Here is a 15,982-nt window from a genome sequence, read left to right as displayed (position 1 = left end):
TGTCACAATAACACAGCAATTAACCTCCTTAGCGGTAACCCCGTGTGTGACACGGGGTAAGCCGCCGGAGGGTGCCGCTCAGGCCCTGCTGGGCCGATTTACTTAATTTTTTTTTTGCTGGACGCAGCTAGCACTTTGCTAGCTGCGCCAGCACCCCGATCGCCGCCGCCGCGCGCCCGATCGCCGCTATCCGGTGCGGCGCGCGCCCCCCCCCCCCAGCGCTGCCTGGCCAATCAGTGCCAGGCAGCGCTGAGGGGTGGATCGGGTCTCCCAATGACGTCCCGACGTCGCTGACGTCATTCCGCCCCGTCGCCATGGCGACGGGGGAAGCCCTCCAGGAAATCCCGTTCTTTGAACGGGATTTCCTGATCGCCTATCGCCGGAGGCGATCGGCGGGGCTGGGGGGATGCCGCTGAGCAGCGGCTATCATGTAGCGAGCCCTCGGCTCGCTACATGATTTAAAAAAAAAATAATTAAAAAAAAACTGCTGCGCTGCCCCCTGGCGGTATTTTTCATACCGCCAAGGGGGTTAAAACAAGTTTGATCTCCAATAAATCTCCCAGGATTGCACCATCCCTTTAAAACCAGAGAATTGTTTGGCCACTATACTTGTAAACTAACTCTCCCTGCATAATGACACCCCTACACAATTGAGTCATTCAAACTATCTCTATAAGAATGGTCCATAGGGAATTTCTCCAAGGCAGACGGCCTTAACCCTATATGGTCACAATCATTGACTTTCAAGATTCTGATATCAATAATAGTATAGCAGCTTGGATTGTATAAATAAGTCTTAGTTCAAATGCCTCTGCTCTTGTCAAACATCATGCATGATTAGTTGAATGGCCATGTGGTTACTCACACAATCCTCCGGGCGAATCGATAAAATCACATGCTGATCCAGGCTTACTTACTTGGACCGCTCCCCAGTGCACATGGGAGGTCCCTCTGCGACCAATCAGTCTCCGCTCTGTGCCGTTCAGGCTTGATTGTTGACAGTACATTTGCCTCCTGTTAAAGAAGTTAGCCATGCGGGCGTCCCCGCACCTCTGGGGGGCTTTCCTGGTTAGGTGATCCATACTCCCATCTCTTTAGGCACTTGCCATAATTTATTGCGATCCACACAGTCAAAAGATTTGGTATGGTATAGTCAGTGAAGCAATACTAGATATTTTTTTATGGAAATCCCTTGCTTTCTCCATAAGCTACCGAAGGTTGGCAATTTGATCTCTGGGTCTCCTGCCTCCCAGAAAGACAGCTTGCTCTTCCGGTATTTCTAGGTTCACATATTGCTGAAGCCTAGCTTGCAAAATCTTGAGCATAACCGTGCTAGCATGTCAAATGAGGGCAATTGTGTGGTAGTTTGAAAAGTCCATGGCATTGCCCTTCTTTTAGATTGGAATGTAAATTGACATCTGCTAGCCTTATTTTTAGCAATGTCATAAAAAAAGCCCATAGAACTTCACTCTTTAGAATGCCTGGCTCTAGCTCAAAAAAACACACCATCAGGGTTATCAGTGATGATCTTGTTTGTATAGTTATTTTGTATATGCTTGCCAACTTTTCTTAATTTCTTTTACTTTTGTTATGTCCCTACCATTTCTGTCTTTGATCACATCCATTTTAGTGTAAAATGTTCTTTGATATCTTTAATTTTCTTGAAGAGATCTCTTGTTCTTGCCTTTTGTTTTTCTTCTTTTTTTTAGTAAAGTTTTTGTAAAGCCTCCTTAGACAGCAATTTTCCTTTCTTGCTCTTCTTTTTCTTAGTTAAAAGTTATTTTTTGCCCCCTCTTGCATAATAGGAATCTTTGTCCATAGCTCCTCAGGTACTCTGTCTACCAGATCTAAACCACTAGATCTATTTTTCACTTCCACTGCATATTCATAAAGGATATTAGTTAGGTCATACCTGAATGGTCCAGTATATTTGCTTATTTCAATACTAGTGTGAATTTTAAAATAAGAAGCTGATGATTGGACACGATGAGAAGGCAAGATTTTGATGTTGGGAAAAATTGAGGGCAAAAGAAGGAGCGGATGGCAGAGAATTAGGCTAGATATTGTCATGGAAGCAACAAACATAAGCTTGGCCAAGATTTGAGAGACAATAGAGGATAGAGGGGCCTGGCTTGTTATGGTCCATGGGGTTGAAAAAAGTCAGACACTACTGAATAGTGACAAACTATTTACTCATTCAGCAAGATGGAAATTTGCTAGGCAGTCCAACCTCCAAAAAGTGAACACACTTTCCAAGCTCATAAACAAGAGCAATTGTATAGTGGAGTTTCACTTTAAGGGTAATGATTACACGCTTGGCAAGGAAATGGTTAAGGTTAGTTCTATATTAACAGCCTTCTGGCAGCATTGTTTGTGCCAATTTAGCAGAGATATAGTAAGTATGTTTTTTTTTCACAATAAAGTACATTTTATACAACACTGAAATGCCAGTTTTACAGATGCATTCCAATTTCTGTAAATCAGTAATCTCAGGTGTCACATGATGAGAAGTTAGTTTGGGCAGCATACGCCTGTAATAAATGTACACTGTAATTCTGTTTATTCACAGCTGAAAAAATTAAAATAGCCAGCACCACATGGTCTTATCTCATAATGATGAACAATGCCCTGTAGAACAGTAATCTACATAGTAATCTCAGAAAGCTTTTGCAGCGCTTGACTTTGTATTTTTTTAAGCTATAATTGATGGTTAAATGGCTCTGCTTACTTCAGTTCCAGTTGTTTTATTTTCTTTTGTGCCCCTCGCAGGCTTATCTGGAGGTCATCTTTATTTCGTTCCGCAATCAGACATCGCTGTTGTAGTTCCTCCAGCTTCCTATAATCTTTCTCATTCACCCGGCCTTCTCGATACACCTGCAACAAGAGATTGGATGATGCTGACACTAGATCACTATGAAGGATTGAAGCATGTTTGTCGGATAAGGACCACGCCGAAAGACCAAAAATGACAGATGGCAGAGGATTATATATGATAAGCAGCAAAACTTTGCAGCTTCAAGATAATGCAAAACAAACTCCATTTAAACTACGTGAGGGAAAAGTGAAGTGTGACATTGAGATTTCTTAAAATGAGTGCTATTGTTTCTATTGGTCCAATTTATTCCAGTGCTGCTCACATCTCATTGCTTATACACAGCAGACATAATACATAGAGTTCGCTTCGAGAAGCACTCAATGGCTGTACAGAAACTTTTGCTAGCAAATGCCACCTGTAATGAATAAGTGCCTCTTGTTTTCTGCATTGAGCAACATGATTCAGGTGAACATGACTAAGTTGGGTTTGCACAGGAAGAAGAGGTTAGTGTAGGCAGAGGAGAGGGTAAGCCTAATGTTAGGTACTGGAAAGGGGGAAGGTTATTGTTCAGCAGAAGAGAGGGTAGGCTAAGGGACAGGGAAAAGGTTAGAGCAGGGGTGTCAAACTCAAATACGAAGAGAGGTGAAAATGCAAAGTCGGACTAAGTTGCGGGCCAACTTCAATGTCTACTGGCCACCTTCCTCCCTTATAAAAGTTCCCTAGTGTCTAGTGACCTTCCTCCCTCACCTATACAGTTCCCTGGGGTTTAGCGGTCCTCCCTCTCTCCTCTGTACACCCTCCTACCCCTAAACAGTTTCCTGATGTCTAGTGGTCCCCTTCCCATGCCTAAACAGTTCTCTGGTGTCCTGTGGTCCCCCTCCCTCCTCTATACAGTTCCCTGGTGTCTAGTGCTTTCCCCCTCCCCGTATGCCTTCCCCGGTGATCTAGGGATTCACCTCTAATATAGCTTTCCTGGTGGTCTACAGTGAACCAAACATAATGCAAAGGTGAGAAACCACTTGCGGACAAAATGTGATGGCTCTGTGAGCCAGATTGGGTTAGAGTGAGAAGAAAAGTCAGGAAAGTCAGTGTGATGTAGGTTAGTATAAAGGGAACCTAAACTGAGAAGGATATGGATTTTTCCTTTTAAAACAATACCAGTTGCCTGACTCTCCTGCTGATCCCGTGTCTCTAATACTTTTGGCTACAGCCCCTCAACAAGCATGCAGAGCAGGTTCTCTGACTGAAGTCAGACTGGATTAGCTGCATGCTTGTTTCAGATGTGTGATTCAATTACTAATGCAGCCAAAGAGATCAGCAGGAAGCCAGGCAGCTGGTATTGTTTAAAAGGAAACATCCATATCCCTCTCAGTTTAGGTTCCCTTTAACAATGTAGGTCAATTCACTAGAATCAGGCCTAAACAAAAAACATTCTATTCCAGCAGTGCAACGAAAACAAAGATCTCTAGTTTGTACTGTACATCTTGTTACAACTTAATCTGAATATCACATAATAGAATGACACCTTCCTATGAAAAAAACAAAAAACAAACACCGTTTAGGACAGAATCCCCTAATGTATTACTTGTGATCCACTATGTGATGAAAAAGTGTACATGTCAAAGAGCCGCATGGTAAAATGGGCATAAGGTGTACCGATAGTAGAATCTCTGTAAATGTACTGCCTTATCTTTCCATAGTCTCACACTAACCTCCCCCTTATGTATGCCTAACACTAACCTTCTCCCTATCTACATCTAACACTAAGGCCAAACTCACTGCCATAAGCTTCTCCTTTTGAAGTGAGGCCATGTTCAAAAATCAATTCACCGACACTGTATCACCACTGCTATATATACCCACAATGCCTACCTCCATCTGTCGCCACAATTCCCCCTGTGCCTTACCATTGCCACTGTAACTGCTATGTGTCTCTGGCACCCATGGGGCGGCTCCATACCACCACCACTGTAGATGCTACGTGCCTCTGGCTCCCAAGATACCCAATAGGTGCCACCATTAGGGCCTATGGCGGCGTCAAATTTACCAGGTGTGTACCGAGCCTAAATTACCTAGTTTGAATAATTCTGATCCTCACAGCAACCATGTGTGAAACTACAGTCCAATTCACTGTTGCTTAACTATGTGCATACACAGTGAACCAAACAGTGCAACATAAAAGTTCCAAGTGCAGAGACATCACTCTGTTGCCTCAGTGCTCTGTCACTATTCCTTAAAGAGAATCTGTACTCTAATATTCTTACAATAAAAAGCATACCATTCTATTCATTATTTTCTCCTGTGCCCCTCTGTGCTGTTTCTGCCACTCTCTGCTGCAATCCTGGCTTGCAATTAACAGTTTTAGGCAGTGTTTACCAACAAACTAACCAGCTTCTAATAGGCTCAGCTAAGGGCTCTTTCACATCAGAGCTTGCGTTGGAGAACGCTCAAAGCATACGTTTTGTTATATGCCTTTTACTGCGTTTTGATATGCGTTGCACTGCAGTGAGTGTGCGTTTTTAATCCGTTTTCAATGCGTTACTGCACATAGAAAAACGCAGGTAATTTTTTTTTCTTTTAGTTGTCAACTTTCTACATTGTTCCTCTGTTGCATTCTGGGACTGATTGCCTGCGTTAACGGATTAAAAACGCGCATAGTGTGCGTTTTACATTGACTAACATTGTAACGCATAAAGCTAGCGTTGGCCAAAAAACTGCGCCTGGGTGCAGTGGAACGCAACGCACAAAAAGGCTGCGTTATATGTGAAAGCTAAAATGAAAGTCTATGGACTTTCATTTCACCTTGGGTAACGCAAACTTTATCCTTTGCGTTGAAACGCAGAAAATCTGCCCTAATGTGAAAGAGCCCTAAGCATAGTGTATGAGTCATTCAGAGTATGCAGGGGGCCTGCAGAGGGTGTGTATCGCTTCTACCAATCACAAGCAGCCCTGCACATTCCACACAATCAAGCTTTAGCCCGACAAACAGGACAGAGGAAAGATACATTGATTTATTACAGAGACAGTGCAGTTAGGAAAGACTCCAGTAAGCCAGAGCAGATTAGAACAGGCATAGGAACTTATAGGATAGAAGAACTAAGGCTGAAAAAATTGTTACAGAGTCTCTTTAAGGATACACAATGGTACGTGACATGATGAGATAGATGTGTGTATATCTTGCCAAGCTCACAGATAACTGTGATGTGTTCCTCTTTTTTTTCTTTCCCTGCCAGAAAGGGTTAAACATCTGGAATGCAAGTGACTGTCTAGTTGTGACCTGGACCTGTTAAACCCTTTCCTAACAGAAAATGGCTTCTGAGAGTAGGAAAGAGATAAAAGGGGTCAATAGTTCATAGAGGTTAGCTCTGCCATACCTTAGTGAATGAGTCATTGAGCAAAGACAATGAAACAGTAAAAATGTAAAAAGTAGATTTAAATATAAAATATTTTGCGGTACTTTTGCGGGGTGATAATTTCCAACAGGATAACGGACAGCATGTAATTAGTTAGCAGGAGGTGATGCACACTGTGCAAGCATAAAGTGTATGGACTGTATGCTGTATTGTATGCCTCTCATGGCAGCCTACCACAAATCTTACATCCAATTTTTCATGATGCGCAATGCATATAGAGTTAATGTAGGCTAAAACTCACAGCCACTATATGACTTTCTAATCATGCAAGGCCACCTGTGGAGTATTATGGCTGCCCCTACCCTTGTACCATTGTACCTTTTTTAAGCAATGTCTCACTCAGCACTCGTTCATTGCAACAGACTTTAGTTTGCTCACAAAATCCTCCTCTACTTAATTACACAGCCAATGCAGAACACTGAGGCAAAAAGAGATACCCAAAGTGAGGAGCAGGCAGGTAGCAATGCTAAAAGATCCTATGGAAGTCAAGGGAAATGTGTGCAGACCTCATGTCTTGTTACAGCTTCATTTGATTAACTTACCTATTACTCTGGCACTTGATAACATTTGAAAACAACACCATGTAGGGTAGAATTCCCTTATTACAGTACATATGACCCAAGCAAGGTGATATGTTAATTGCGCTGGGTAAAGGGAATGTGTAATGAGTGGGGTGATAGCAGGCTGCTAAACTATGGCTTAGAAAATATGAAAGTGGTAAATGTGGAGTGCTAAATATAAACCTGCACATTGCAGCTTGGGAATTGAGTGGTTAAAGTGTATAAGAGAGCACCTGTGTCCTTGTAGAGCGAGCTCTTACCTTCTCCAGCTCTTCCTCTGCAGCACGCTTTTCTCTCAAGAGACGCTCAATAAGGCTTTGTTTCTCACCACATTCCTGAAACAAAGGGTGTATTTCACCAATGAAGGAGGGTTCTTTGTACAGCGCCACAGTATATCTTGGCGCTTTATAAGTTATTATTAATAATAATAATAATGTTTCTAGATGTATACAAAATTATGTAATAATAATACTATGCAAATATTAATAATGCAAGCTTTAAAAAAAAGTTTTGGGATCTAAGACCACAATTGTCAGACTGGAGATTGATATACATTTGTAACGTGTTTTGTTTTTTTGTTTGTTTTTTTGCCCTCAGGTGCACCTTTGAGCTGAAGGGGATGGCTCTGGGACGAAAATACAGCAACTTTCAAATGATGCTTTTGCCGGATTGTCACCATGGAAGCAAATATGATTTAAGGTGCCAATTAATGGTACAATTTTCAGCAAAGAATTGCATAAGTGATTAAATAATAAATGTGATCAGACTGGCAGAAAATCAATATCGATGTCCCAAATTGACTGTGAACAATTCTAAAGGTGATCATTTGATGACAATAAAAAAATAATAAAAAAAAAAAAATCATCCGATGTGATGGATAGGAAGTACAAAATGGTTTCTGGATGGTGAAATAATCTATGTATTATGCCATTTTATTTCCTATCACATCTATCTGAACACTTGGGGGATTCCTCGTGAAAATTGTACCATTAGTGGGCACCTTTACACACTTACCTGCACACACACCATCAAACTGCATTGAATTATTATTATTATTATTATTTTTTTATTTATATAGCGCCAGCATCTTCCGTAGCGATGTACATAATACAAACAAACAAATGGATTGAATGGATTGTTAGCCACATTCTGTAAAAAAGTGACTGACTGAGTGATTGACAATCAGATCATAACTCTTCCAAAAAGCACTGTGGAAGTGTAGGGGAAAGGCAGTTAATGCCATGAAGACGGATATAAAGTAAGGCAGTATGGAAGACAAGGGGCAGCAAGAGCCATATGCCTCGCAAAAAGTAGATGAGCGTAAAAAGGACAGGAGACCATTATCTTGGGGGAGCAATAGAGTTCAAGATAGGTTTTTCTAACTTGGCAATTGCTGCCACTTCTCTTAGAGAAATAAACCTGCAGGCATTTGCCATAACTGATTAAAATCATCAAAACTGTGTAACAGACCAAGACATTGAGCCCCTGCATACCGGCTTTTAACCTGAATAAAGAAAATAAGTAGTGCAATGAGCTTGGTTACTACAAGTGTCGGGTCTCAATGTAACCTACTCCGCTCTCAAGCATTTATAAGCCTCCAGCGCAAGTAGTCATTAAGGCTGTTTTCTACCCATGGTTGCAAACAGTAAAGGACTTCTGGCTGTAAGGATTTAGAAGCTGTAGATCAATGTAACATGACATCCGGAATCACGCAGCCTCCTGAAGCAGTTAGCCAGATGCGTAGCCCTAGCCTGTCAAGTCCGAGCCTGAATGCCCTCTCATGAGTGAGGTGCAGGAGTGCCACTTTAGGAGCCAACCTCTCTTCTGTTCCTTTTACTGCCAGGGGAGCATAGGGAATCCATGAAGACTCTCCATTAAAATCTATTAACTGATCTTCTCCATGTTTTTCAAAGGCTTTCCCCTTAGGCCTCTTGCACACTGCACGCGATTCCGATTCAGATTCCGATTTTTAATCAGTTTTTACATCCGATTCAGATTCTGATTTGCAGTTTGCTCCCTGCACACTGCAAATCGGAATCTGAATCGGATGTAAAAACTGATTAAAAAGCGGAATCTGAATCTGAATCGCGTGCAGTGTGCAAGAGGCCTGAATCTTGATCCCTCTGGATATCATTCTAAGGCGCTTTTTTATATAGATTCCTCACCCTTCCTGAATGTGTGGCCTATCTTCCTTTTTTTTTTTTCCTTAAAGAGGACCTCCAGAGTAAATAAGAAAATCCGGCAGCCTGAGAGTAAAAGAAGGTTATATTTACCTGAGAAGCCTTGTCCTGCGATGCCGCCCCCCAAGTCCCTGCATCACCCGACTTCCGGCGCCTGGCTCCGCCTCCTCTCTCTACCCAGAGAAAACCGCCAAGCTGTTTACTGTAATAGGCGCCGGAAGTCGGGTGATGCAGGGACTTCGGGACGGCATCGCAGGAGAAGGCTTCTCGGGTAAATATAACTTTCTTTTACTTGCAGGCTGCCGGATTTTCTTACTTACTCCGGAGTTCCTCTTTAACCCAATTTCTATTGATAGTTGGTCAGTGTTTTCACAGTTCTTAATTTGTCACTTTCTCCAGCCATTTAATATTCATAAGTCTCTGTAGGCACCTGTTTGCAAAGATCTGGATGTTTGCAGTAATGGGTTGTGTGAACGTCCAAGTTTAATTTGCGTATAAAAGGACTGCTTCTATTTGAGTCAGAGGCAATTCATATTTGTGCAGTTAAATCAGCACTTGGGGTCAACACAGCCCATTTGCAAGGTCTTTGATCCCACCACTTAAAGGACCTACGAGGTGAAGGAAATTAACTATCTTTACTTACTTAATCTTTATATTTACTTACCTGGGGCTTCTTCCAGCCCCTAGTGGTCACTTTGTCCCTCGCTGCAGCTCTGATTTCTCTGGTCCCGCTGGCAAGCACTGCAGCAACACCGAGCCCCGGTATGCGTCCGCAATGCATGCCCCCGACACCAGGAGCACACTGGTACATTACGCTCTGGATGACTTAGGCGCAGCAGGGTGCGGTGCGAGCGCATGTCCGCACATGCACAGAAGACACCGACCCGCCGTGACTACTAGGGGCTGGAAGAAGCCCCTGGTAAGTAAATATTGTTGTCCCTCCATTATCCCCCGCCCCCTCGCATAGCAACACAGCACGTCATCAGCTACACAGCTGACACGCGCGTGTGCAGCCAGGCCAAGCGATGTCGCCGACTGGCGACATCAGTTGGGAATGTGTACGGGCCCTTACACTGGCAATTCAACTAACAATTTCACACATGTCCCGAATTGAATACAGCAGCACCTATCAATAGAATTTTAGAAAACTTAATTAGCCATCACAGGGCAGAAATGGAAAACACAGAAGCCTCTCTCACCCTTTTAGTAAGTGTGGCAACAAAGGTGTCTGTTTTATGGATATTGAGAGGAGTCAAGGTTGCTTTACTAAAAATAAAAATGTGCATTCTTATGGTGAGTACTGAGGGTGAGGTACACATTAACAGCGACTCCTTACTTAAGCCAGGAATGATGTATTTCAGAGACACTAACCTCCTAAGGGTAAGGCTGCCTATGAAGCTGCATGATGATGAAAATTGTCTTGTGAGACTCTAAATGCCCTAGCTCTATTCACACCATAGGAAATGAAAGGGAAAGGAAACGCTTTCATCCACAGATTTTACCGCCTCTTCCTAAATTACCCCTAAAGTGTTAAATGGTAGTATTTGTGTCTAATGAGCACTAAACACTGCTGAATGATAAGGAACTGTGCTTTCTATAGAACGGTTACCATGTCTTGAAAATACAGATCGCTACCATTTACAGAGAGGAAAAAAAATCCACAATGCAATTACATTTAATTTAAATAAGGGTTGTTGCTAATTTCACAAAAGTCCCTCTTTGCTGAATTTAAGAGCTAAATCTTCAGAAATGATGTAACTATGCAATCTGGGATTCAAGATTATGGCTAAGCTGTAGTTAGGATAGGATGCACTTCCTCAGTACAAATCCATAGAGATATTTAGCATATGGCAACCACACATCTGTGCCTATGTATTCTCATGTAAAGTGGATGTATGGAGGCCAAAATGTAAACAAACACTTGACACATTGAACAGAGAACAATGTACCGTCTGCAGAGCAGAGATGTCATCCGTCAACCGTGAAATCTGTACATTGGAGAGTTTCCTGGCATTTTCCACCTGTAAAAAAAAGAAAAAAAGGTTGCATACGGTACGCTAAGAAAACATTCAAAGATGTGGCGCAGGCCGCAGGAATTACAGGTGGAATACACAATATTTATTAGTTTCAATAATCTTGAAGCCAAACCCCGGCACAAATATTTTCACAGTCTTGTTCAAGGACTCAGAGGTAAACTTAAAGAGGAACTGTAGTAAAAATAATTAAATGAATAAAAGGTTTTTTTTTTTTAAATATAATAATTTAAAAATGATGTACCTTATCTTCCGGCGTATAAGACAACTGGGTGTATAAGACGACCCCCCAACTTTTCCAGTTAAAAAATAGAGTTTGGGATATACTCGCCGTATAAGACTACCCCTCTTCCAACGCACACCAAATAAAAAAAATAATAAAAAAATCATGTACTGGTGCTGTGTATGAACAAATACTGGTGCTGTACTGTATGTGTTACCCAGTATATAACAGTATATAGTCAATTGACTTGTTCCATTGGTCAACTCTCCTTAAGTAGACTGGTCAGCTTTCCTTGTCTACCTGTTTATCAAGGCGGTATGGAAGAATAGATTGCGCTCCCTCAGCAGGGAGATCTGAGAGGCGGTAACAGGATAGGGAGTATCACTCGGCATCAATGACACCCGGCGTATAAGACGACCCCCAACTTTTCAGAAGATTTTCAAGGGTTAAAAAGTAGTCTTATACGCAGGAATATACAGTAGTCAGTGTTGACCCATTGTAAAATCTTTCCTCATCCTGAGTTACAATTCCGAAAATGTTTGGGTGCTGAAGAGTGGTAACAGACGGATTCAGGTTTCCAAATTTCAATAACCCAAACTCAAACACCAACACTACTTCTAAGGCATAAATGTAAAAAGGGCGCTGGGAAATTTGGGCATAGGGCGATGCCGGAAAACATCTTACCCTGCTGTGACAAATTTCCCAGCGACATTAATCGCTATTCCCCCTCCGAGGCGCCATGCAGTGGGGGGTAAGATGCAATTTAGCTTCCAGCTATTGCTCGTGGCCGACTTGCTCTATATTTATCGTAATTTGGGCTTAGTCTTTTGCCAGGGCCCAAATTACTCACTGAGCACAGCTATAGCTGTAATTTGCCCTTTTTACCTGACTCGATTTCTTTTAATTTTTGTATGGGTTCTTCCCAGGTTTCCTCTTAGAAACTGAAAACATACTGGGTTGGTAACTAGTGTTACATGCTCTGGAAATCCTGTAAGAACGCCCCTGGCAGGCGTTTTGAGCAGGGAATCCCTCTCCCTGTGTTTACCTCTGAGATGGCGACAAGTAATGTCGCCAATCTCGGGGGGCTATAGCACGGCGGTGGGGGGAAGGGGTGGGCAAAGAGCAGCAGTGTGGAGACACAGAGGCATGTCATGAGGTAGCGAACATGCCTCTGGGTCCCATCTGCCCCCCCCCCCCCCATCTGCCCACCTAAGGGTGTCTTTAAAGTGAACCTGAACCGAGTAAAATTGTTAAAATAAACACATTATGTATCTGCAAATAAATATTACATACTCGCCTCACCGCCAGTTCCTCTCAGAAGCTCACCATTTTCGTCTTAGAACGATTCCTTCCAGTTCTGACAAGATTTTGTCAGAACTGAAATGTATCAGTTGCTGTCAATTGTATAACAGTTGATGTCAGTTTTAACTGAAAGGACAACTGATGAGCAAGGTCCATGTTTCCCTGTGGCTCAATTGGGTGATAATAAAGTTAAACCGTGTGCTGACCAGGAAGCTGTTGTGGGGTAATGGCTATTTTCAAAAGGGAGGACGGAGAATTCCATCTCAGTGGACAAACAGGACGCAGGAGAGGAGAAAGAGATTGATAAGTAAACTACACGGGAGGTAAGTATGATATATGTATGTATGTTTATATTGCCATTTTTCAGTTCAGGTTTGCTTTAATGTCAATAATTTTTTTAAGTAATCTGCAAAGCATTGGGAAAATTTGCCATTCCTATGTGAACTATCACTATTAATAATAACAATTAACCTAGTTCCAGATCTTGCAATGCATGGGTTCTTACAATTATGGAAAGGAGAGTTCAGTGGTACGTTTGACAACATTGATTTTTGTTTTTCAATTTTGGAGCTTTTAATATGTCTAACAGGCTGAGTCAATGGAGCACAGAAGATAAATGGGATCGTTATCTGCTCAAAACTTTTTCTAAGTTTTAAGTGTTGCATGACTTACAGTGATAAAGCGTGCATTATTAAAGCACATCTCCACACTTCTGTCAAATGTGATACTGTAAAGCAAGACAATTAACTATGTTGTTCCATTAGTGCTATGTGGATGGGATTTCTAATTAACCGCAGAACACAACACTTGTTTTTTCTGCTTGCTTGAAGTTCAGCTTTAAGAACCAGCATTCGCCGTGTAGCCCCATTTGTTCTATTTCCCTCTTTAGCGCTTTCTCACGCTAGAAACAATAGAAAATGTGTCCATTAACACGTGTGCATTTTTTATGCTTTTTTGACACGTTTTAAAAGACCCAGTTTAATTGACTTGAATAGAAAACGTGCTTCAGTGGAGAAGAAATCAAGCATGAGGGATTGTGCCTAACACAGTGAACACATTAATCAGCGATATTGATTTTTTTGAAGCCAACTGTCCATCCAAGTATCAAATCAAGTTGCCCTCCAGAAAGTGTTGAAGAGAGAGAGATGATTTACAGCTAAAGCCTATGGAAACTACATATCATTATGCTAATTTTAATGCTGATAGTTGGCTGGGTATAGATGGTTAGAGGTTACTAAAACATTTGCTGTGAAATCAGCCATATTTCCATAATATGCATCACTAAAACCTGGCACGTTAGTGCCTCCAACTTAGGTGAATGCAGCACATTCAACATACATTACAACAGTGAGCGCTTTGAACTGTCTGCACCTCTAACAGGTGAATGGAGTGAATACAAGGTGAATGTGCACATGCTACCTGCATAACGACAGCTTCTCAGTGTCTAAAACTCATCCAGTACAGAAAGTCCCCTATTTACAAATGATTCAAGTTACAACATATCACACTTGCAAACAAAGTTTACTTGTACAAAATACACAGTACGTTATTTTTTGTTTTTGTTTTTTTAACATCTTTCTTGTTACATTTGTTGTATAAACGGTTATTAGTTTCAAAGACTTTAAAAACTACCAAATAACAAACATTGTTTATGCTCTATGTCCATTACATTTTTTCCCCCCACATACTTGCTTCAGTATTTCTGTTAATTAAAAATGACCCAATTCGCTATAGTGCCCCTTTAAAAACGGATACATTTTAACTGATCAGGTCTTCTGCAGTAGTGCAATGTGAGAAAGCTTTTAGTTAAAATGTATAGATGTGGCATGAGCCATAGGAAAACATGGACATTTCCTTCACCTGAGCTGAATATCAGTTGTCCGTTCAGATATAACTGACAACAACTGATTCAGTGTAAGGGCTCGTTCATGCTATGAGCGTTTGCGTATTTTGTTAAGTGCTGGCGATTTTAGAAATCGCCCTGAAAGCACTTGTGCAATGTTTTCCTATGAGTGTTCACGTGTGCGCATTTCGATTTTTGACAAATCGCCAACGCGCTACATGTACCATTTTCTGCACGTATTTGCTCAGTGCAAGGTATAGGGACATCGCAAAGGGCTTGAAAAAGCAATTTGTATATCAATTTCCCGATTGCTATTTAGAATAAATGCATTGTATTTATTCTTTTTAGGGTCAAAGAGTTCACTTCCTGACTGGCTAAAGTCAGGAAGTGAAAATCTCAATCGCTGAGCAAAAGTGCTTAGAAAAGCGCTTTTCTGAGCTAAAAGTGCATGGAAAAGCGATTTCAAAATGCTCAATAAATCGCTCAGCGATTGCGATAGCGCTGGGGATTTGTAATGTGAACAAGGCCTAAACCAGGCTTTAGGACTGTTTCACATTGCCAGTGATTTTGCAGTGATTGGAAAACCACTACTGAAGTGTCTCCCTATGGAAGCATTCACACTTCAGCATTTTATTATTGCATAAGCGATGCATGTGGTGCTTTGGGAGTGACCATGAAAAGTTGTGGCAAAATGGCGATTTTCGCTGTGAAATAGCCCTAACTGATGTTCAACTTGGTCCAATTGCTTGCAAAGACAGTACTATGTATGGCCAACCATAGTGTTTTTTTTTACTTCTATAATGTTAAATTAACAAGGAGATGGATATATATATATTGCATTTGGCTAAAAATCTGCATTTCTAAACATTGGGCAGGATGTTTAATTTCTTTGCCATTTTAATCCTCACGTATCCAGACTGAAAGCTGTGCATTTACAGGAAAGCTGGTAACGTTAAATAAAATGGAATAAAAAAAATATGCAGCATCCTGTTGGCTAAATACCATAGTATTTTACATGTGTTGATTTTGTAGCTTTTACAACTGTTGGCACCTCTTGTGCTGTGACTCATGCCAGCGGTTTAGAAAATGTTCAGCGCCAATGTAAGATGATCTTTCTGCAGACAGGCCAGATTTCTTTTTGCAGCGCTCTGTAGGTTTATACTGCCATTTAATATTTAATGCAGTAGATGCAGACATTAGAATGTGCTGGCTCACAAGGTTCCCATCTTTGTGTCCTTTTGCTCATTTCACTGTGGTTATAAAGGTTCTGCTCTTACAATCCAGCAGATAACCCTGTACAGAGTGAGGCTATAGGAGGTTTATTTAACCTGAACATGGTTATACGTAGGCCGATCCAGCTCTGTTTGTGAACTAAGCAGTCTGGAATGCATTGTCTGAAAAACGTGCATTACTGAGCACTGAGAAGACAAACCACGTGCTGCGTAGCCTAAACAAATGTTTTACAATAAGCAATGTTATTGACATTACATACACAGTAAAAATTAGATTGTATACCCTTCCTTCCGAAGCTTTCTCAAAATGATTTATTCTGCTATTTTGGTCTCACCATGTGGACACAAGGTTTTTCCTCTGTGTGCAGGACCTGATATTTT

The 15,982-nt window shown here is 41.5% G+C and overlaps 1 protein-coding gene across 1 annotated transcript in view; it reads right to left on the bottom strand.

Annotated features, from left to right (window-relative positions):
• Positions 1-15,982, bottom strand: part of SCLT1 (sodium channel and clathrin linker 1) — a 281,942-nt gene that overhangs the window by 64,217 nt on the left and 201,743 nt on the right. The window contains exons 15-17 of the mRNA XM_068279885.1: positions 10,918-10,989; positions 7,049-7,123; positions 2,729-2,874 (exon numbers count right to left, since the gene is read on the bottom strand). Coding sequence (XP_068135986.1) covers positions 2,729-2,874; positions 7,049-7,123; positions 10,918-10,989 — 293 coding nt within the window. The remainder of the gene's footprint in view (positions 1-2,728; positions 2,875-7,048; positions 7,124-10,917; positions 10,990-15,982) is intronic.

This window comes from Hyperolius riggenbachi, chromosome 1 (assembly GCF_040937935.1).
Source record: "Hyperolius riggenbachi isolate aHypRig1 chromosome 1, aHypRig1.pri, whole genome shotgun sequence".
Classification (NCBI taxonomy): Eukaryota; Metazoa; Chordata; class Amphibia; order Anura; family Hyperoliidae; genus Hyperolius; species Hyperolius riggenbachi.
The sequence above is the reverse complement of the archived record's forward strand: the minus strand, read 5'-3'. Positions and strand labels throughout refer to the sequence as shown.